Raw genomic sequence first — 23907 nt, 5'->3', positions numbered from 1 at the left:
TTTGGCTCTGTGTTTTTGTTTCTTTTTTCTTTTGTTTACAATCAAATGAGTACAAGATATCAACAGTGTTTTGCACCTAGAAGACACACACATTTGTTGAAAGAATAAGTTACTACGACAGACAGCATATTTCCATAGCGAAGGTCATGTTGACTACATACTCATATGTGTTATTAGTTAACAGTAGCAGTTGGTGTTCACTAATAATAAGTAATACTAGGAATGCTAGTAATTGAACTAGCAATCGATGTATTAGTTAACCATTATTTCTTCTTCCAAAGTATTTCTTTGCTAAAATTCTGAAAGATAAATAATAGTGTTCCGCTTTGTCATTTCTCTCTGAGTTTTACTTTTGCGTTTTTTCCTAAAATGCATATTGTACTACTACATTCATTCGTAAATAATCTTTTTAATTTTTTTATGTTTTATTTATTTCTGAGAGAGAGAGAGAGAGACAGCATGAGCAGGGGAGGGTCAGAGAGAGAGGGAGACACAGAATCTGAAACAGGCTCCAGGCTCTGAGCTGGCTGTCAGCACAGAACCCAATGCCGGGCTGAACCCCCAAACCGTGAGATCATGACCTGAGCCGAAGTCAGACCCTTAACTGACTGAACCACCCAGGCGCCCTTCATTTGTACAGAATCTTTAAATGAGGTAAGTTCATGCAGAATGAGTGGAGGTGTCCCTGAATTTATGTAAACCGTAGTTCTGGAAATTAGGAGGTAAAACTGACTACTTAGACCTCCAAATTCATCCTGCTGTGGTGTTATAAATGGTGTCTCAGTAGCTGGCCTAGCCCACAAAATCCACTTAATTCAGTGATGATATACTACTGGTTTGGCTCACATCTGGGTCCTAGGGGTAAGACACCCTCTGATACAGGAAAAAAGTGCAAGGCCATGTCTTCTCCTTCCCTGGATTAGAGACTCCCTCTACCAACTCAGTACTGTGGAAAGGCAGCATTTCCTGAAATGTTCTCTTTCCCTGTCTTCACCTTCACATCCAGTATCCTCCTCTCTTTGGGCCCCTAGGTGTCCAGTTATGCCCCCCTAAACCCCTCAGTGGTACCCCTCCCGGTGGTTGCTACCACACAGCTCAAAGAGCGGTCTACGTGGAATTCCCTGCCCTTATTTCCCTCTAAATGTCTTTGATTCGGCTCTTCTCTAAGTAATTGGCCCATGTTGTCCTAAAGTATGAATGATGAATGACTGATGCCCCCCGCCCAGCCATATGTATAAATACTCAAGGAAATATCTAGATGATCCGATTCAGAAATGCACTTGGGTCCAGGAGCGTCTTGCTGCTGGTCTAGTTCACCTGCTTACTGGGCCTCTTTGCTGGTCAGCCTCTTGTAGCCTCTCTCCAGATTTGAGCGCTCTCTGCTCCTTCCCTTCTGCACTCCGGAGATTTCTAAAAGCTCCATTCCCCACTCGAACCTTCAGTGGCTTCCACAGGGAGAACAGCAGAGCCAAAGGCGGGTTCTGGGGATGCTCAGAAGTTCCTGATAACTAAGTGGACTAACCTCTGAGCCACAGAGTGGTGTATGAAGAGAAATCTATAAAGTAACTGAAAAAGAATGAAATGTCATTTTTGGGTTTTTGCCCAGAAATTCTCTGCGACATAACTGCAAATTGCTTGAGATGACTTCATAATTGTTGACCGGCGTGTGTAACTGTTAGGGTGAATCCCCAAGCATCTGTCTGTTAAAGGAAGCCAAGTGTTATTATTTCTCTAAAACGTATTATTTCATTTAAAGGGATTTAATTGAAAGACTAACCAGTTTTAACAACAATTTTTAAAGGAAAATCATTTTTTAACTCAAAGAAATAGTCCTATCCTCCTAAATGGTTCTGGGTGAGCTCCAGAAAGTGCATTTGGGGGCCAGTTTCGTGAGTGTTGCAGGAGAAAATAGCTACTGCGGTCCAATATCCAGCTGGAATGGGTCTGTTAAAGAAGACGTCTAAAAGGAAAGTTTCTCTGAACACATGGAGAAAAATAATAATCATGCCTTTTCCCGGAAAGGGAAAGAACCACACAGAGCTTAACGTAAACCTCTCAGCTCCAGCTGTGGGGTCGTTCTTGCATTCACGGATTTTTCCACTTGAATTCCCCTTAGTTCTTGCTCATTGTCCCTCGCTCGGCAGAAAGGATTTCCTGCTACTTTTGCAGTAAACGCCGGTGCAAAGTGTCTCGGGGCACCCCCACCCCCCCCACCCCCTCCCCACGGTCGTAGCCCCGGCTTGGCCTGGCGCCGCCCTCCTTCACCCGCGAAGATTCGGGTCCGTGAGCTCCGGAAAGGTGCGCCTGGTGGGAAAGACGTGCTGCGGCCCTCGCTGCACGCGGAGCGCTCCCTGCCGCGACCTCCCGCAGCCCGAGAGGGGCGCCCCCCGCCCCGCCCCGCGATAACGCGCCGGGGACCCGGGGTCGCCACCCGGCGTCGGGGCCAAGCGCGCGCGCGGTCGGCGGGAGCCCCGCGAGCCGAGCTCGGAGCCTGCCTTCCCGGCCCCTCCTGCCTGGCGTTTGGCAGAAAGAGCTGAGCGCGGAGATTCTAGCATGAGCCCGGTCGCTTTTCTTTCTTACTCCCCGAACAGAAAATGGAAATTTCCCGGTCCGGGTCCCTAAAGGGAGGTGACAGATCGATGTTCCCGGGAGGTGTTTGCGCGCCGCTGGTGGCGGGGTAAACGCTGGCCCGGAGAGCCGGCAGATGGGCCCCCGCGCGCTCCGCGCCGCTGCCTTCGCGGCGCGCCCCGGCCGCCCCGGCCGCCCGCCACCCACCCCACCCCCGGGGGCTTTGTGCGGAGTTTGGAGGCCTGGTCTGTGGGAGTTCGGGAAGACGGTGGTCGTCCTATCTTTACACGGGGGTCCCCTAACTCCCCCCCCCCCCAGTGCTATGCAGGGAGTCGCGGTGGAGAGCGGGCCTCCTTTCCCCGTCAAGCTCTGCTCTCTGGACGGGCTGGAACCTTCTGGGAAAGCGGACTTCCGAGTTGGCCCCAGCACTTTGCCGCAGGGAGAGTCGAGCCCAGGGGCCTGGGCAGCTGGGCGGAGACGAGGAGGAGCTGAGACCCCGCAGTGCCCGAAGAGCGAGGCTGGCAGCTGCCCCCCCTTCCACTTCCAAGGGTGAGACTTTCCCCCCCGCGTTGACTGAAAGATGGGGTGCAGAGATGCCTTCCTCGGCTCTTCTCTGCGACGCTGAAGACAGATACTTGGAGGAGCAGAAGCGGATACAGACTGAGCGCAAAGCTCTGAGCCTGAGTTCCAGAAGTCACGGGCGACAGTCAATCGCGCCCTTTGTCCGTGTGCAAGATGTGACTGTTTTAAGGGAATAGGCGGTGGAGTGTGAGAGTGTAGTCCCGACAAGAGAGGAAGTGAGAGAAGAAGAATTCGATGTGTTTCCCAGATGAAGAAGGCCCCTGATTTAAAGAAATAACCAGAAACAGGTGGCACAGCTTGGGGGTCGTAGTAAGCAGGGCCTTGGAGCCAGAGAAGCCTGAGTTTGAGTCGCTGAGTGCTAACAGCTGCACCTCTTCCCTGCGTCTGAGCTCTGTGTCCTTGGGCAAGTCACTTAACTTCTCTGTAAAAGGAGCATTTAATAAGTCAAGTAGTTATGAGAATTAGAGACATGTAATAAGTTGTGGTCAATACTAACTAGTTCTTTGTGAGGAATGGATTCAAAAATCGTGGCAAGCCTGCCTCTGCCAACGTGCGCAACACTCTCCAGCCATTGTCCCCAGGATGGTGTCAGGGCCCTTCTAGATCCCAGCCAGCTCGGCGGCGGATCTTCAGCCCCGCCCCCGCGTGTCAGTGGGCCAGCTGGTTCCGGGATTATATATAGGGCCAGCCTAGTGGGAGCGGAGGATGTGACGCCGAGGGCAGACCTACTCTGGTCTCCAAAAAGGGCCTTCGTCGCCGCGAGCAGCCCCCCCGGAGCGGTGGGAGGAAGGGGAGGCAGCAGGAGACGTGGTTTGGGGGGATGGAGTTGGTCATAGGCTCTGAAACCGGACAGGTGTGATCCTGAGGGGCTAGACCACAGGTGAGGAATCTCCGCCCTAGGCCTGTGCCCAGTAGGTTCTAAGTTCAAGAGAATTTAAGGGACACATTGGTGTTCGTTAATGTTTTCCAAAGTTTAGGGAGGTCTAGAATGGCGTCCGGCGTCTCAGACCTGAGATGCGCACACAGTAAGAGCTTGGAAAATTCGAAGCGGAACCGAGAGAGACGCACAGGAGGCCGCAGACCGCCCCAGCGCGCCCCGAGGTGGCCTCGCCCGGCGGCAGACACTTAGGGCAACAGTCAGCACCGAGTCCGGGCCCAGAGTGCTGCACTGCCAGCGCTTGTAGGTGGTCCGGAAAACGCCAGTGACTGGGGGACCCAGCGTGGGCCGAGGGCGAGCCCCAGGGGCCCATCCCAGCGTGTCTGTGGCGGGGGAGACACGTACCCCGGAGATGCTGGGGCCAGGCACTCGGTGGCCTTGGGGACAAAGAAACTCACCACTTAGGAAAGGGGAAGAAACCTCTCCTTGCTTTGGGCTGGAGCTAGAGCCACTTTTATAGCCAGAGCGATATTCCCACGAGGCAGCCGGCCTGCGGCTTCGGGGTTCCAGACCCAGGGAGCAGAACGTTACCCACACAGACCACTCTGGAATCCCGCAGGTGCCTGTCATCTCCCCGTACTTCCTAACTCTGCCTCAGAAGTGACTGTATTTATGCTTATGTGTGGATGATTTTTTTAATTTAGCAAATAGAGGCGCCTGGCTGGCTCAGTCCATTAAAGGCGGGGAGGGGGTTGATTTCAACTCAGATCATGAATGCAAGGTATGTGGGATACAGCCCTCGAAGGGTGCTCCAAGCTGAGAGCACTGAGCCTACTTGGGATTCTCTCTCTCTCTCTCTCTCTCTCTCTCTCTCTCTCTCTCTCAGAATAAATAAATAAACTCTAAAACTTTTAAATAAAATTTAGTAAATAAACATATTCTAGAATATCATCTAAAATCTTTTCATCCCGAGGCACCCAGGTGACTCAGTTCGTTGAGCATCCGACTTGAGCTCAGTGGTGACCTTGGGGTTCTTGAGTTGGAGCCTCTCATCCGACTTGCTGCTGTCAGCACAGAGCCCGCTTGGCCTGCTTGAGATCCTCTATCCGCCTTCCCCCCCCCCAACAATAAAACATTAAAAATATTTTTAAAACTAAAATAAAATCTTTTGCCATCCCTGGGATCAGTGGTTCTGAAGTCAGAGAGGAAGTGAAGAGTTCATTTTGAATTCAAGAACCGTCAGGCAGAGGAGTTACCCTTTCCTGGGCTCAGACACAGACTTAGTTCATGGATCCCCTCTACACAATTTGTACCTTTGCAAAAATTAAAAGTGCTGTGTCAGATTATTTCCATGTATGCTTCAAATCAATTCTGGTTTGCCTTTTGACACTACTTCCTTGCTAACATCCAGCAAGTAATATCTCTCGTGGGTGTGACTGACAGAAAGAAACATTTCAATGCTGAAATGTGTTTTTTAGGGCATTTCCCTAAAATGCCAAGGGGAAGCACAACTAATTGTAACGTTGGAAGGAGATTTTGGTAGGGAGGTAGAAAAAGTTTCACTAAGGGGGGGTGGGGTACATAGTAAAAGGTCAGAACCCAACATGACCATATTTCAAAACCTGGAAAGTGAACCGTGGAAAGGCGGGGTTGCGGCGGGTTGTGGGAAGAGAGAGCTTTGGTCAGGTCCTCCCCCACCCCCAAAGCGGGGTAATAATTTTTTAAAACACACTTCAAAGCTGCTGTATTGAAGAATCTCATTCATTGTCATTCGTTCAAACTGCCCAGGTTTTTTGTTGTTACATTGTGTGATTGCTGGGTATGTTCTTTCATATAATTAGGATAGTCTATCAGAAAGTTGATTAATTTTAGAAATGCATAACTGCTTCTAAAGAGATGAAATCTGCTTTAATCAAACTGGGATTTTTGAAAAGCTTTTGTGAAAGGTTAATTCGTCATTCTGCAGAAGAAAGTGTCCCCTGGGGACCTCAGGACTGAATGTGGGAACGCAGGCCCCTGAGGATAAGGAAAATCCTCAAGGCTGTGGAAAATAACTTAGCAAATGTGATTCTTTATGTGCATTTTAACATGCCCATGTATTTAACCAGAAATCAAATCACTGAGCAGAAGGGGTGTTTTTTTAAATACAGTTGTCTGAGAAATATTTTGGAAAAGTTTATAGCCTAACTTTTTAACAAGGTGATAGATAGCTTTTCATATGCAAAGTAGTTCTATTTTAAAATCTCTTTCCAATCTCCAAGCCTCCCAAGGACGAAAAAGGCTTTGATTTAGTCCCATTTCACAGAAAAACAATTCAAGGCAAAGGGAAACTGCTACCATGTGTTGTGGTTAACAAGGGATCCACTAGCTGTGTGGCTTTCCCCAGACGAAGGCGCTCTGGTTTAGGAGGCCAAGCAGGGCAGGAAACTAGCGCTGTATATTTCAGCCCTCAAAATGTGTGGGACGAGTTGGTGGTAGAAGTACATATGCAGAACTTTCTTAGAAAGGAGGAAATGTTGTTCTGCATCTCAATGGTTAATTGAAGAATCCAGCTTGAAGAGGATAGTAAGGTGGGGGGCAGGGGCCTCAGTCAGTAAATGATCCAACTTTGGCTCAGGTCATGTTCTAGAGTTCATGCCCAGCATCGGGCTCTGTACTGACAGTGCAGAGTCTGCTTGGGATTCTCTCTCTCTCCTTCTCTGTCTGCCCTTCCCTTACTTGTGCTGTCTCTTTCTCAAAGTGAGTAAATAAACATGAAAAACAAATTTAAGGATAGTGAGGAACCTGAAGGAAAGGGATTACAGAGGCTAGTTTTGCATACAGGGTTTGCAGAGATAAGGGAAGCTGCAGTATGGGTAAGATGTAGGAGAAAGTGGAGGGGACAACGGTCTTTGTGATTTCCACTTACCACATCCCCCACGTCTAAACAATAAGGGGAGGGCTCCGACGCTCACTCACATCTGGACTCGAGGCTCATTGGCGGAGGCAGAGCGCGAGAGGAAAGGCCACCAGCACCAGTGCAGCCATCGTGACTAAAATAAGGGGCCGCTCCGGTCCCAAAGATCTTGCAGCTGGATTTGCCTATGTCCGTCCGGCACGTGATTCCACAGGGAATCATTAAGAAAATGTTTCGAGTAGGGCTCTGGATTTGGAAGTGACTAGTGGTATCCAAGTTCAAATTCAGAAAAGAAAGGAAAAACACATCCTAGAAAGGCAGCGACAGCCACCACGGGTACTTTGTAGCTGCTGCCTTTCACTTTTCCATCTCGTCTGTGAAGGGGCCAGTTGGAGCCCTCTTCACAGAGGAGTCATTGTTCTTTCAGTACATGTTGGGGCCTTCACTATCTAGAGAAATAATACATTGGAAGATTCTGCTAATATGAAAGGCTAATGATTTTGCTTTTCAAATAAAACGTCGATATCTGCCAAGTAAAAGGGGGAAGGATCGTTGGGAAAGTAAGGAACCCCAGCTATTATCATGCCCGCCGCCTTTTGAACGCAGCATATGCTCTTAATTTTTAAAATTGTTTTGCCTTTCCCAAGAACTCCAAATCAGCGTCATTAAAGCCCATGTCTCTTTCTCTCCCTTTTTTCTCCCTCTCCGCCTCTTCTTTCAACAGTGGTGTGAAAGTTCAGTTATTCTCCGTCATGAGTATAAAGCTTTGGAAATCAGCGAACGTGCCAACACCGGGAACTTTTCCAGGCCCGCGGTGCGAAAATGGAATATGTGCTGTTGAATTATTATTTTTGTCCTTTAGGTTTACATCTACGCCTTTGTATTATGTAAATTTACGAGAAGCTGTGAATCACAGGGTTAGGTAGAGGAGGGGTTTCTTCCCCCTCCACCGGCAGCAGGAACCGACCCCATTCAGTCTTTGAATGATGCACAGCCTTCTTATTCTTCCAGCTTTTTTTTTTTTACCCAGTTTCGGCTTCTCTCCCCACCGTCGACCCCTCGGGCCGGCAGGGGCTCAGGGCTGCCACCCGGGCCCCGGGAGCCTCGGCGGACACGTTCGTGACCGCAGCCGACCGGCCCCACGAGGCCACCGGAGGCCGCGGGATGCTGTCCCCTAGTTGCCAGCGTCGACACCGACGCGGGGCGCTGAACGCTTCGCACTGTTTCCAGTACCTTCTTCCTCTGTGAGTCTCATAGGAAACTCTGAGGGCCAACCCACTGTTAGTGAAAGTCAAACAGTTAACCGAACTTGAAGAGGACACGGAGGGAAGAGGGGGAAAAATAAATGACCTCCAAACTAATTCAAACAAACTAAGACGGCGGAAACTTAACAGTGTAAAAGTTGGGGGAGATTCCTTGAAGCCTGGGATTTAAAGTTCAACTTTTGAAACATGTGCACTGAAGGTAGAATCAGGTCTCAGAGAGGCCTAAGGTGGTGGCGGCGGGTGTCGCGGAGGAACGTCCACCTCCACCCAGAGGGGAGGGCCAGTGGCTGAGAGTCCCCCTCCCTCACTGAGGGGCTGTGGAAGCAGCTGGAGGTGGCTGGGGGGGTACTGTGCTCAGTGCACAGTCATCCATCTTCTGGTTTAGCAAGGAAGGAGGGCTTGGGGGCCGGGGTGGGGGGGGGGGGGGGGGGGGGAAGGCTCTGGAACCGGAATGAAAGTTCAGAGGGTGGGGGGCCCAGAGGGGAAGGTGGAAGGAAACTCTTGCACCGAAGAATCTAGTTAGAAAACTGTGTGGCTTTCCCCGGGATCGTCAGGACACAGCCAGCAATTCAAAGCACAAGCCCAGCGTCTCGGAAGGCAGGCTTCTCACGGCTGGAGCGGGCACCGAAACGCAGGACAACGGACCCGAAAGGTGCTGGGCGGACTCACAGGTGCCCCCACCACCCCGTTTAAAACGGGCTCAAGGCAGTGTTTTCCGGGAAACTGAAAGTGACAGGCCAAACGTCTAAAACGATGCTCGGGTTCCCCCTCGGGCGCGCCGCGGCGTCAGGCCCGTGTTCCTTCTCTTGACGTCTAGGTTAAATGACCCTTCAGTTACACCCTGAGTCGTCAAAGCAAGTCTCGTAGCGACTGTGCTGTTCAAAAACTTTTCAAACGGGAGTTCTCCGCCATCTGTTACTCGGTCTTTCAACCCGATCCGGCACCCCCGCCCGAAAGCCTGCGGTCACTGCCCGCTTCTCGCAGCCCGGGGGGGTGGGGAGGGGAGGGACGCGGCCGCCGCGGGACCCGCGGGGTGCAGCGGGCAGAAGGAGGGGCGCGGGGCGCCGAGGGGCGCGGGGCCGCGAGGCCGGGGGTCGGAGGCGCGCGGGAGGCGGCGGCGCGGGCGCGGGGGGCGGGCGGGGAGGTCGCGCCGGCCGCGGGCCGCCCGGGTAGCGCCCAGGCTCGCAGTCCCTCCAGCCCCCCTCCCCCGCCCCCCCCCCCCAAGGCTGTGTCGCCGAGCCCGGTCGCCCTCGGCCTTGCCAACGTCCTTTTTTTTTTTTTTTTTTTTAACCTTTCGGGACTCGTGAGCAGGAACCAATAACTGGAGACCCAGCCGGGGAGACTTGTCAGCTTTTCGGTTTCACTTCGGGCTCCTGTTAAACGGCTCTGTTCCGGCCCACGAATCGTGAGTGAGGCCGGGCCCCGCAGCTCCGGCGCCCGCAGCGGCGACGCGGCTCCCTGCCGAGGCCAGGCCGGGGGACGCCGAGGTCGCCGCCGTTATGGACGCGCGGGCGGCCGAGGGCGGCGGGGCGGCGCTGGGCGCCCCCGGCCGGGAGCCACCGACGGCCGGGGCTCCGGGAGGTAACGACGCTGATCAAGGGCTCTCGGCTTTTCGTTTCCTTCTATTGCTTCTCCATTTCTCAGAGCTCCTCCTCCACTCTGTATTATTTCCATTTCTATTACAGACCTTTATTTCATGGGAAATAAGAGAGTTCGAAAAGAACATCAAGACTGCTCTAAACCCCATGGGTAGATCAAGGAAAGAATCGGGCGGTGTTGAATGTAGGTTTTATTTTGACCACAGAAAGGACTCGTAAACATTATGTGGGGACCTGCTGCAGACACGCTAATCGGCCAACTGCATAACCGGCTATCAGCGCAGAACACGAGAGCTTATTTGGGGCTTCCTCTTCTGATTGTTCACCTTCCAGGCTTCCGGGACACCGTTGTCAATTGCAAGCAAAACTTGTCTGGCTTTTGCAGTTCGACTTCCACGGCAGCCTCTCGAATGAGTTGGAGAAACTGAGTTGCTGGTTTCTGAACTTCTTTTTCCACCAAGTCCAGCCTTGAGTCGGAGTCTGTAGGGAACACACCTCACAGGCCTGTGGGAATGGGTGAGAAAAACCCCAGCGTTAGTGGAGGGGCAGGGTGTCTGCAATGCTTGCCGGCTCATTAATAGCTCTCACCTTTGGGGCTCTTCCTTTACTTTTACAAACTGATTTAATATGTAAATGCTGTTCGGAGAGCAATAATTCCATTAGGTTGAGCGGAGACCCCAATAAAAAGAAATAAACACCAAAGGTCTAAACAACAAACCACTTTCCATGCTCCCCTCCCCCAGAAGGAGAGCTCTGTGAGATAACTGTCCCCTCCTTTCCATCTAACCCGTGCCACTGCCCTTCACATGCTCTACAAAATTAGCAAAAATTCTTTATTTGCTACCAAAGGAAAAGCGCACTAGTAGCCTTGAATCAGAACTTGTGCCTCTTGTGTTTGTTGATGTGCTGGAAAGTTAGTTCCCACTGTGTATTCATTAACTTAATCTGAGGCACTCAACGAGTCTCTTCCTTTGAACCTTGCAGATCCCCCTCTTTGGGGCCTGCTCCAACACCCCACTTCCATCACACACCACAGGAAATAACAAAAGACAAGTCGGAGATAAAGACTGAGTAAAACTAGAAGAATTTAGGAATGTTTTTCCTCCTCTAGAAGGCGGGTAGGTTGCTATTTATTAAACAGGAAGATGTGTGGATGGGTCCAAGGGCCTAGGGAGGCAGGGTGGTTGGAATAATAATCTAGTCTCCCCCCATTTAGCTCACAGTAGCTAATAAGAAGCAACGAGAAAGCAGGCTGTTATTTTTAATGAAGAGGCAGGGACCGTGGATGTTGGAGAGGCCTGAAAATCCTAAAAACATGACCAGAGACGAATTAATGCACTTGGCAGAAGGTTGGATGAGTTAGAATACTTTCCAATCCATTTTTTTTTTCCTTTTTAAAAACCCAATAGTACTTTGTGGCTTATTAAGGAAGAAGAGGGGAAAGATGGTGGATTATAATCAATGGCTCCATTATATTGCCTTTTATTTCAGGTTGCAATAGTCTTACCCCAAAACTGCATTTGCTTGTGATAGGAACGTAGATAAAAAGCCTGTGAAAATCATGTAAGTTCTGGAACAATCAAGAACGCAATTTAGGAAGCACTGAGATAAAAATTGGGCTCCCTAGGCAAAAACTGAGAACTTGAGAACTTGAAATTATTTTAGAGGAGTAGAACTTTTTCTTCTTTTCTCAGAAGGTCTGGCCTCTTCATATCAAGGACCACTCTGCTTCCCTGGGTCCATCTCAGGCAGGATAAACCACACACTTAATACTCATCTTCCAGGAGGATTTAAATGTTGGCTTTCTGTGATTGGGAAGGGGAGGGACACTTAAATCACTGGCTCTGACCAAAAAGGGGATTATAAGATTCTCAAAGCAAGTCCAAAGAAACTATAACGGAGTTTCTATTTTGTCATTAACGAAAGGAACAAGGTTGTCTTGCATTCTTGTGGTAAACAATTTTTAAGTGTTGAACAGTTTTAGAAGCTTCTATATTTGCCAAATATGCTCTGCTTTTCGTTCGTGTGTGTGTGTGTGTGTGTGTGTGTGTGTGTGTGTGTGTTCTGTTATCTTTCAAATGTGTTTGGGTAAAAATAACCCCAAAGTACTGGGCAGATTTGACAATAAGATGGAAGCCTTCATAAAAACATTTTGCATTTTCTTTAAGGCAGTCTTTACTTAATATTTTTTAAAAGTAACAGTTTTCAGTTAGGTCTTGAATAGAAAATACTCTAACAAATGTTGGAATATCAAGACCGTGATTTACAAAAGCACCTCTTCAGTCTTTAGGATTAGCAAGCTCGGGTCTGATGCTTTAAAGGGAGGCCATAATTGCTACTTTCCGATATTTGCGTTACTCAAATGACACCATACTTTCAAACACTTGTCAAAAAGGCAAATCCCAAAAAGACCAGTGAAAAGCAAACGGCTGAACTATTAATTATATAAAATACGTATGCCCCTTAGCCAATACGTCTCCTTTTTTAGTTCAGTGTCCACCGAAGGAGAAATGTACTGAGGTCAAAAACAGGACTCTTTTGCCGTTAAGGAGGAGGAGTGGGGGAGGGGGAGAGGGGAGTGGGGAGGGACACGCGACGAACGTAAAACAAACTGGTGGCATTCAGTCCCGCAGGCAGGTAACGCTCCGGAAGCGGGTGAGGTGTAGGGGTCCGCTGGGCGCCCCGAAGCTTTCCCGAGCCAGGCTGCAGCGTGCTGCTTCGCTTTTGCCTGCAAACCTGGCCCTAAGTTAGAGGAGTGCGGCGTGAGGGGGGACTTTTCGGTGTTGGGAAGTGGCAGGTAGGAAAGGAAATCTGACCTGCCCCAAAAGGCAGCAATTAAAGTCTTAACCGCGACCCATCTGTCGTGGGACGCCACCGCCCCCACCTCGACCCCGCCTTTCCCCCTGCGAAGCCGTCCCCGCGCCCTTTGTCTGAGCAGGGAAGGGGAGACGGCTTCTGAGGCCCCAACGGCAAAGGGAAAGGAAATTTCCAGCTTGGGCGCACCCTGAGTGACTGGGTGACTGAGCCCGGGCCCAAATCCGCTCCGAAGTGGTGTGGCGCGCCTCTCTGGACTCGGCCCTAGTGCCCTATGCTCGCCTCACCTTGCACTTGGGTACCGCTGCAGCCTCCCAGCCCGAAGCCACCCCGAGACCCGAAACGAGGCATTTCCCAGGCCTAGTCGTTAAGGCCGGTCGCGGCCAGACCTTTCTCCCCACTCAGCCCTTTGGCTGCCTCCAACTTCCAATAGGACTCACGCCTCCTCCCCCACATCCTTAGCAATCGCGTGTTCCCACCACCCATCCAGCTGCTCCGCTGCGCCGCTGGACACAGGGCGCGCGTGCCCAGCCCTGGCTCTCCGCAGTTTCCACCCCTCTCTCGGCTCGCCGGGCCGGGGCGGGCCAGACCCTCCCGAAAAGCCGGAGCGAGTGGCCTGTGCTGAGCACTGTGGTAGGGAGGAGGGCTTATTCTGAGGCAAATTTCCTCCGTTTGGGGTCCAGCTTCGCATGTGGGAGTGCCATTGATCAGAGGCTCAACAATCCCAGGTTTTACCGTCTCCTTGCATCCAGGCTCCCACTGCCGACCCTTTCCAGGCCTCTTGCAAGAAGTCACCTACACCCACCCGTCACCACCCGTTCTACACGCACGCACGGAGGGTAACTCACCAGGTAGATGGCACCCTGGGCTGCGGCGGGCGGCCACTCCCAGGGGCGTGCAGGCCGCGGGGTTCTGAACTGGCACGTTTGCGCTCTTCCTCCACCTCGCGGCGCGGGCTCGCGGCCGCCGACCCCTCGCCGCGCAGCCGCTAGTCCCAGGGCTAAGCTCGGCGGGATCGCCCGCTTGCAAAGGGGAGCCACCGGCAGCGTGAGCGCGGCGGATCTCGGCGCGCTCCGGACCGCGCCCGCCCAGGCGGCGGGAACCCGCGCGGCCCGGAGGAGCCGCCGCCGGGGTCTTCCGGGAACACTCCTCACGCTCTACCGCGCCTCGCGGGGTTTTGACCCGGGCGCCAGGCCCGGGGTGCCGGCGCAGTGCGGCGCAGCTGGGGCTGGGTCTCCGCGCGCTCGCGCGCCCGCAGGGCCCGGTGCTCGCCGCCGCGCCGTGCGCACACACGCCCCGGCTGCCCCCCGCGCTGCTTGGACGAGCAGGGACGTGGAGGGCTGGGGGTGGAATCAATAGGTTTGTTTCCCTTCTGCTCAACTTTCAGTATTTAAAATGCTCCGAGAGAGCTCTGAGAGCAGGAACTTACAGAAATATTTTTTTCCCCCTGGGCTCTCAATGCAAACGTATAAAAGCGCGCGCGTGTGAATTTGTGTATGTGGGGGGGGGGGGGGGTCGGGCCGTAGCCGAGGTTTCTTTTCGTGTGACACCCGCCTGTTCCTTGCAACTCCTTCTCAACTTTGTGGATGGACTGCGTCTTTCCAAAACTTCTGTCACGGCACCGGGTTCACAAGACCACAAACACATAACAAGCCTCCCAAGGCCTTTAATTCTCAGGGACGTTTCGTGAGGCCAGTTACCTGCTGGCGTCTTCCAAGTGGTCCGGACTCGGCTCGGGCCGCAGAGACTCCGGGATGCCAGGAGTCCTCAGCCCCGGGCCCCAGGGGAGCCCCGGAAAGAGGGCCGCGGAGGAGGCGGCGCGGCTTTGACCCGGGCCCAGTGTCGGCCCGGCGGAACCGTGCAGAGAAAGCTCGGATTTCGCTGCGGTCGGCTTCCCGGCCGTGGCTTTCTGGAGCCTGGCGTTTCATAAATATAGCCGGGCGTTTGCCCCTGAATTAGACTCCGTTTCCTTATTTAGCCCTTGCACAATGATTTTAGATGATGTCACTTAGAGCTAAACGAGAAAATTGATCTCAGATTTGCTTGGCCTTTAAAGCCTGGTTAAGCAGATTGAGAATTAAAAAGACGGAGGCAAAAGCCAAGGGGCGGGGGAGGGTGGCGAGGTGTGCGCCCGAAAGACTGAGAGCCGAGGGGAGGGCGTGCCGCGCGGCGAAGAGCGCCCCCGCCTCTTTGGGGCGGGGGAACTTCACTCGCCAATGAAAAGTAGTCACTGACTGCAGAGAAAAAAAGAAGTTTTCCTGTTGACTGTTGGAAGCGAATTGAGCAATTATCTAGTTTACCTTCTCCTCTTGGAAGTTAACGATTGGCGAGATCTTGGCTGCGTTATTGACACAACACTTTCTATTGATAGAAATAAGTAGTGATTGTCCTCGAGTCATTGGTGCGCCAAGAACTCTGCGATGGGCTGGCAGGAGTCCATTGGGCTGGGCAGGCAGGTTCGGCTGGTGATGCTGGGGAGGAGGAGGAGGAGGCTGCTGGTGGTGATGGTGCCCGTCCTCCTCTCCACAGGTCTGTGACAAGCAGGGAACAAGGCAACGACGGCGCAGCCCGGCCCCGGCTGACGGACGCTTGCGACTCAGACATGGACAGTAGCTGCCACAACGCGACTGCCAAAATGTTAGCTACTGCTCCGGCCCGGGGCAACATGATGAGCACCTCCAAACCCTTGGCTTTCTTCATCGAGCGAATCATGGCGCGCACCCCAGAGCCCAAGGCCCTGCCCGTCCCCCACTTCCTTCAGGGAGCCGTGCCCAAGGGGGACCCCAAGCACTCTTTGCATCTTAACTCGTCGATCCCCTGCATGATCCCCTTCGTGCCTGTGGCGTACGACACGAACTCCAAGGCGGGAGTGACGGGCTCGGAGCCGCGCAAGGCGAGTCTGGAGGCTCCGGCGGCGCCCGCGGCGGCGCCCGCGGCGCCCGCGTTCAGCTGCAGCGACCTGCTCAACTGCGCGCTGAGTCTCAAGGGCGACTTGGCCCGCGACGCGCTGCCGCTGCAGCAGTACAAGCTGGTAAGGCCGCGTGTGGTCAACCATTCTTCCTTCCACGCCATGGGAGCCCTGTGCTACCTGAATCGGGGTGACGGCCCGTGCCACCCGGCAGCCGGCGTGAACATCCACCCGGTGGCCTCCTACTTCCTCAGTTCCCCTCTGCACCCTCAGCCCAAAACGTATTTAGCTGAAAGAAATAAACTGGTGGTCCCGGCGGTGGAGAAGTACCCCTCGGGAGTCGCTTTCAAAGACTTGTCCCAGGCTCAGCTGCAGCATTATATGAAAGAAAGCGCTCAGCTTCTGTCGGAGAAAATCGCGTTCAAAACCTCTGACTTCAGCCGAGGCTCTCCTAACACCAAGCCCAAAGTTTTCACTTGCGAAGTGTGTGGAAAGGCAAGTACTATGCAGGAGGGAGGTCTCCCATCTTTTCCTTCCTTCGTCCCTCTCTCCCTCCCTCCTTTCCTTCTTTCCTCTTTCCTTCCCCCCTTCCTTTCTTCCGAATTTCGTTTTATCGTTGTAATTGTTTGTATACATGTTCTAAGAGGTTACCTCCTCCCTCCCCCTGCTCCGCGGTGTTTAATTTCAAAGTGCTTGTTGGGCTAACCTGTTCTCCATGTGTTTAACTTTAAGGTCTTTAATGCGCACTATAACTTAACCCGTCACATGCCAGTGCACACAGGAGCCAGACCCTTCGTTTGCAAAGTGTGTGGAAAGGGCTTCCGGCAGGCCAGCACCCTGTGCAGGCACAAGATCATTCACACCCAGGTGTGTGCATCTGCTTCAGTCTCACCTGGTTTACTTCACAACGGTTTGTAGAAAAACAGCCGCTACACTCTAACTCTTTAGCCTAAGGTTTAAAATGTGCTCGCTGGACAGGAGGAAATGCCATGTTTTTGCCTTTGTTCTGCTTAAAAGCAAGAGAGACAGCATTACTGTATTTTTCAGTTTGCAGGACTCCGCAACATCCCTTAACTTCTCTGCTTTTCCTCCCTTCCGCTTAGGAAAAACCTCACAAATGTAACCAGTGTGGCAAAGCATTTAATAGAAGTTCTACTTTAAACACGCATACCCGGATACATGCAGGCTACAAACCGTTCGTGTGTGAATTCTGTGGCAAAGGATTTCATCAAAAAGGTATAGGACCCAGGAGGCATTGCCTTTCACTGGTAGTCTTCCTGAAAGTTCTAATCTTTTCCAGATATGTTAGGGGAAAAAATGATTTTTAAGGTGCACCCCGTTACCGGTGTGTGTGTGTGTTGACATCACACCTGCCCGTGCATCTGATTAGCATTAGAGAAAGGCATGGTTTCTATACTGAGGGGTTATTTCCTAACCGCTTTTTTTTTTATAGAATTGAATTCGTTTTATATAATTGGATTAACGAATATGTTTTAAAACGTGGAGGAGCGGCCTCATTGTTGATATTTACAAGTAAACTTGGGGACAGGAGTGCAGGCGAAGAGCGCAGCTCTGCACCTGCTGTCGGAGCTGCAGCAGCGCTTTCACTTGCTTTCTAATCGTCCACTCCTCTCCTTCCAAGCTCTCTGCTCAGACCCACATCCCTGTCGTTTGTCTCTTTCAGGGAATTACAAAAACCACAAGTTGACCCACAGCGGGGAGAAGCAGTTCAAGTGCAATATCTGCAACAAGGCTTTCCACCAGGTTTACAACCTCACCTTCCACATGCACACTCACAACGACAAGAAGCCCTTCACGTGCCCCACGTGCGGCAAAGGCTTCTGCAGGAACTTTGACCTCAAGAAGCACGTCCGCAAGCTACACGACAGCAGCCTGGGGCTGGCTCGCACTGCGGCTGGAGAGCCCGGCACGGCCCCGACGCCCCCTCTACAGCAGATGCCGCCCGCCACCCTGCCGCCTCTGCCGCCGCCGCTGCCGCCGCCCCCTGGTCCCCTGCAGCCCGGGCTCCACCCGGCCCACCAGTGATCAAGGCCAAAGTCCCCTCCCAGCCCCATTCGGGTCCCCACTACCGAGGCATCGGGGAAATGTCTGCAGACCCCAGGGCGTGTTGGGCCCCACATGTTAGCGCCTATCAAAAGCCTCTGCATTTCCCCCGCCTTTCGCCTCTTGCATGCACCTGCTGAATGGTTCTGTGTATTATATCCTATATACGCACTAACGATTATGAGAAAATTGGGGGTCTTGTTTTCTGATTTTTTTAAACTTGGAAAAAAGACTTCATCTCGGGTGGAGAGATGGTGTTTTGTTTCTTCTTTTTTTTTTTTTAAACGAAATTCTGCTGTATTTATTGAGATCTGTATTATCCTACCCGGGAATGCTGCACCATTTTAATTTTATTATTGTATATATTTCCATTGTGTTATTCTGCGGTCTCAAGATGCCTGCCGATGGTTTATTATCATTTCCTCTTTCCCTGAGGTAACAAGACACAGTGTGTATGTTATATACACACGCAAAGATGTGTGTGCCTGTAAAGGCACATTCCACAATCGTGGGCGCGCGTGCACACACACACACACACGAGAAAGGTGGCTCATTATGGATGAATTTGAATTTTGATTTTGAATCTTGCACGTGAAAATTGATTCATTGGCTGTTGGAAATAAATACTTGGAACATGCTTATTTAATCAACAAACATAAGGGCTCTGTTCATATTATTCAGCTAGAGACCACTATTCTGACCCCCCTCACTCTTCCACATTCTTTAAAAGTTCCACCTTGGGTTAGTACCACCTAATGTTTGTTTTGCAAATTTCACCAAGAACAAAATAATAGTCTCTTTAAACAGTTACAACTTCGGTAAAGTAACGAAATTTGACAAAGTTCAGAGGCAGAGGTTGTGGAGTTTTCTAATAGAAACATCTTTGTCCTGGGCCATCTGATACGTTTGAAGTGCTCAGTTAAATGGTAACAAGGTATCTAGGAGATGTGTGTAATGCACATCCCAAACGTGCATTAGGACAATACCATACAGAAAGAGCTCTATTGTTTGCATCTTGAATGCACATACGGACTTGTACACAGTTGGCAAAAAGATCCTCCGTGTTTTTATGTGTGTATATATGTTTATAGACGAATATACTTCCAATCAAGGAGGAAACATGGATGAAAACCAAACTGTGGCGGGTGCCAGGTCCTTGAAATGCTTCAAGTGTTAATCAGCAGCTCCACTGTGAGCTCGGGCTCTGGTGTTTTCTAACTGCAAGTCTCTCCTGTTTTCTTGCCAAAACAGTGAAACAACTGCTAAAGACTTTAATTAAGAGGGGTAATTAGTTCAGATTTATCAAAGCCGGGTTGTTATACTATTAGCTGCTCAGTAGAAGCTGCCAGACAAACTCACAGCGCAGCACAGCCATCCCACCGCAGCGGGACCACATCCGGGGAGAGATGCTGGGGACAGCGGGCGGCAGGGGTCCCCGCCTCGCCACCGCGGTCCCCGGACGCCTGCCCGCCCGCTGAGCGCGTCCCGCCCCCTCCCCTCGGCCTGGCGCTCCCGGGCGGTCCTGGCCGTGGCGAAAAATCCACACCGCGGGCGCAGGCTCGGGAGAACCCCAGATTTCCTTTCCGCGCCTGGGGCAGCGCTGCCTCACGAGCTCTTAGAGCGCCCCGATGGTTGCGAGAGACAGGCGCGGGGAACCCGTTTAAAATGTGCTGTTCCGCCTCACTTTTGCAAGTCTTTGTGGCGCTCAAGGAAATGCGGCGCCTTCAGCCAGAGGCGGGACTCAGGACGAACCTGGGCCGGGGGCACGGCAGGGGCCAGGCGGCGATTTCCTTGGCAACCAGAATCTGCATTTCCAGGCGGGGAAGGATTGAAGCGGGCGCCGCGAGCTCCCGACCCGAGGGGCTCCTCTGCGGCCCAAAGGGCAGGGAGACGACAGCGCCGGAGCGCACCGCGGGCGCGTGGGTGAGCGGTCCCCGCTGGGCATCCACTTTAAGTCCAATCGGGGCCCCTTTCGGGTTGGGGGAGCCCAAGACGCGTGGCGCGGAGGGGCACCTGAGAGTTCGGAGAACAGGGAATTACTGGTTCCACGTGCAGACAGGGGGACCAGCCTCCCCTCTGCTCTGACCCAAAGACGCACGCCCTTCGCCATCCCACCGCCCTCGCTCAGTGGAGGTTTTTAAGTCCCCGCCCAGCAATCGTTACACGTAAGCCCCACATTTTTCTTTTCCTGACCTCCCCACACCCCATCTTATCCTGTGCTGCGACCAGATCCATGTCAGATTTGCCTCAGAAAGAGATGGAGAGTTTGGGAATTCCATCTAGTTGGATGGTTTCTGAATCTATGCTGCTGGTGGAATTGCAGTCCCTCCGTAAACGTAGCAGCCGATTGAAAAATCTTGTCCCGGGCGCTGGCTGCAGTCCCTCGCAGCTGCCCACGCCACAGAGGGAGTTTGGGGAAATGTCTCATAGTTTAGAAGTAACTACCTTTTGGAGGTGGTTTAGGCGGATCTTGAAAGCATTTGTTCTCTTTGAGTAAACATAATGAGGTCAGAGTAAACATAGTGAGGTCAGGGGTCATTTTAAAGGGCAGAAAATGGCCTTTGCTTCGTGAACTTATTCTCAGTATTTGAACTTACTCTCAAAACCCCGGGAAGTAATTCTTCCAGACTTTCAAGGTGACACGATTTGACTAGTGAAAAACAAGTTGAACAATGTTGGGGAAAATTACTAAACTATAAAATACACCCAACGAGGGAGAACTTACATGTGGTAGTTTTTCCACCTTCTAACCCATGCCAGGGTGCTTTGACTTGTATTGACAATACACATCTATGGAAGGATAAAATTGCGTTGGGGAGGGGAGGTGTGGGAGAATGAGAGAGAGAGAGGGAAGGGTAGAAAGAGAGAGAGTGTGCGTGTGTGGGTGTGTGGGGGCGTGTCTGTCTTACTGTAATCTGCAGTGACTGTATAGGTCTAATTTGGGGTGGTACAATAGTTGCAGAGAAGGCAGGCAAAAGAAACAGTTGTCTGTCTGCTCACAGGTTTGAGAAGCCTGAAGTGGTGGTGATTAAGTAGGCAAGCCAGAAGGAAATTTTCTAAACTAAGCACTCAAGAAGACTACTTGTCAGGATGCGAATTATGGACGAACTTTGATTTATGACAAAGCTGTTAGAGCTTACTAAACATCAAGGAGAATCTCCTTAAAGATAGTGTGAGTTTAGAGATTAAGTGGGAGGGGCAGGTAAAAATTGATGAAGAGGGATACTTAGCTAATAGTTGATGGAAGACCTTACAATTCTCCCCCCTTCAACAAATATTAAAAGATAATTTTTCCCCTAACTTTCCAACCTGTGTGTGTCCGTATGTGCTTACATAAATGTTTTTGTTCGTTCATGAAACAGAGACCATGAAAGTATGAATCTCAAATTGGCTCATCCCAGTCCACCTTTTTTTTTTTTCTTTTTACCAACAAATTCACTCATGTTTAATAAGGAAGAGTGGCCAATATTCAGATTATCTGCAGAGGAAAATGGTTTATCTTCAACTCTCTCTGTTGAAATTAACCTTTGGTACAGTGAAAGGTGGACCATAGGGCTTCAAGGACCAGTGTTGGAAAGTTACTGAGTTTGTGTTTTGGTCAGTTTTAGAAATCAGAATATAGTACAAAACTAACAACGTAAGTAGTTAATTCCTACCTATTTTAACACATAATGCAAATCCTAATTTCCAAAAATATTTTCCCAAAGGATATAATTTGTTCAGACTTTCAAAATTTTAGTTTGAGAACAAGTTATTGTGCAAGATTAGAACTAAAGTGTCAATGTTTCAGTAGTAAACAAAAGCATTATTCAGGGGCCTCCTCAGAAGTTACTTGTTGGTGAAGTTTGAAGGTTTATTAATTTTTTATAGAACTTTGATCCTTTACAAATGTGGAAGAAATGAACCCAAAAGGTGCAATGGAGTCATGATTCCCAGAACCTGTGCACCCTGATTGATAGATGCCCCTTTTATTAGTGGTAGTTCAACAATGTCAGAAATCATAATTTTGTTAGATTTGGTGACAACCCAAAGCACTGACTGAATTCTAACACATTGGGTATTCTTTTGTCTTTATAAAATATCCTAAAATGGACAATAAAATATAAATTACTTCAAATTCAAAACTCAGGAAAAACACCAAAATATTTTCATCATCACTTGAAACCCCTTCTAATGGGTAGATTTTTGGAACATTTTGTTTATGATTTTAAGGGATCATGACTTACTCTGTTACCAAACAGTGTGTGTTTAAAAGCGTGAACATTAAAGACAAGCTTAAATTTCATTGGGTAAGAATATGAAGTTGATGACTGGTCCTGAAAAAAAATTATTTTGAACCAGTTAAAACATTGTCTTTTTGCTATGTTTTTGCCAAACCTCAGATTACTTTCACACAAGAAATTATATACTTCCATTAGGTTAATTAAAAACGAAAAATAAACCATATTTGTAAGGAGAAGATACCTTATTATGAAGGTATGAAGGTTTTTAGAAACCAACGCATATGCTCATTCCAGCTGCAGGGCATACTAACTAAAAACAAATGCTGTAAAGATATATTAATCAACACACTGGTCACTTGTGTACTATTAGTGTTGAAGCAATTGCCAGTTCAAGCCAGGGTAGAAGGGGAGGAGGCCTCTTTAAATGACCTTGATAGGAAAATCTGCCTCCGTTATATTTTTCTGCTTTTATTGTGATATGTTGCTCATAATGAACTTTTAGCAAAAGTCAGAATCTATCATGCACTTGAACGGGCACAAAGTTACTAGACAAATCCATGTACATTTTCTGTTCACATTTGAGGTGACATTGGTATCAGATGAAATCATATTGCTATTGGTCTTATGGAGATTAAGTTACTAAATAAAGGTGAAATAAAATTCTGTCAATACAAGTCTCCAGGGCTAGTATTTTGCTGTCAAACAAATGTTGCTCATGGGCACGAAGGCGGGAGTGGGGGGAGAAAGCATCATGTATCAGTCCCTAACTGGGGCTAGAAATCTATACAAAGTGAAGAACAGATCTCCAGTTTGATTTCACTGTGTCCTTCCTGATAACCATAGTATAGACTTTTTGTGTGTAAAAATTCTAAAAGTTCATACTTCTCGGATGCAGAGCCCTCTAATCACAGGAACAAATATGGTGATGTCTTTTGATAACCCACCACAGAAATGCATTTTTTCAATTAAATGCAAACCAAATCTGGAGATAGGTGAGACATTCCACAACTTTTTTTTACACAAATCTCTGGATGAGATCTGTATCTTTAAAATTTCAGCAACAACCAGACTTTGGAGCAAACTTCTACAGGACAAGGAACCTAGTTTCTTCAACAAATGATAGTGAGGGAGGGGCACCTGGGTGGCTTGGTTGGTTAAGTGGCCAACTTCAACTCAGGTCATGACCTCCTGGTTTCCTGGGTTTGAGTCAGGCTCTGTGCTGACAGCTCAGAGCCTGGAGCCTGCTTCAGATTCTGTCTCTCCCTCTCTCTCTGCCCCTCCCTGGCTTGGGCTCTGTCTCTCCCTCTCTCTCAAAAATAAACATTATTTTTTTTTCAAAAACATAATAATAGTGAGGGAGAGGAAGAGAAAGAGGAGAAAGGGGAGGAAGAAGGACAGGGCAAAGGAGAAGGAGGGACCAGATCAGGGAGAACAAGAAAACCTATCAGTTAAAAAAAGGTTGTAAAAATAAAATAAACAGTTGCTATGTAGGACTCCCATTTCAATCCCAACTCAGTCAAATGAACCGTAGAAATAAAAGTCAGTTATGACACCTGAGACTACTGGAAATTTGAACGCTGACTGGGTGTTTAATGAAATTAAGGAATTATGTTGACTTTTTAAGATGTGGAAAACATTATTTTGGTTTTGTTTTTAAAATAGTGTTTGTAGAGCTATGCATTCAACTATCTAAGGGTGAAGTGATAATATGTCCAGGACTTGTTTAAAAATAATATAGAAGAAGGAAAGTGGATTTAGGTGCAGATCAATAAGATTTGCCATGAATTGATAATTGTTGAAGCTGGGTGATGGTAAACAAGATTATAATATATATCCTGAATACTTTTGATTAAATTTAAAATTTCACATAAACAGCATTTAAATACCTTTTATAGTAAGTTGCATCATGTCACAAAACAGTTTCCTCCATAAAGACTCATGATCCTATCACCTTAAAACATTAATTGTATTTTTAACATTGTTCATTTTAAATATTTTGTAGAAATGTTTAAAAGTTAAGGTAAAGTAAGATATGTAGAAGGATTTGAAGTGTGGAGATGGACTTTTAGACATAAAAATTCAAATACGTGGCAGTTTATGATGTAAAGGAAG

The 23907-nt window shown here is 49.7% G+C and overlaps 1 protein-coding gene across 1 annotated transcript; it reads left to right on the top strand.

Annotated features, from left to right (window-relative positions):
- The first annotated feature begins 15151 nt into the window (after positions 1-15151).
- On the top strand, positions 15152-18214 carry FEZF1 (FEZ family zinc finger 1). Its single transcript, XM_039239658.1, has 4 exons — positions 15152-16003; positions 16241-16375; positions 16612-16744; positions 17193-18214. The coding sequence occupies exons 1-4, from the start codon at positions 15203-15205 to the stop codon at positions 17552-17554; spliced, it is 1431 nt and encodes a 476-aa protein (XP_039095589.1). The 5' UTR covers positions 15152-15202; the 3' UTR covers positions 17555-18214.
- The last annotated feature ends 5693 nt before the right edge of the window (positions 18215-23907 follow it).

The sequence above is a fragment of the Hyaena hyaena genome, unplaced genomic scaffold (genome assembly GCF_003009895.1).
Source record: "Hyaena hyaena isolate Hyena2069 unplaced genomic scaffold, ASM300989v1 scaffold_161, whole genome shotgun sequence".
Taxonomy (NCBI): Eukaryota; Metazoa; Chordata; class Mammalia; order Carnivora; family Hyaenidae; genus Hyaena; species Hyaena hyaena.
Note: the sequence above shows the minus strand (reverse complement) of the source record. Positions and strands in the feature narration are given on the sequence as shown.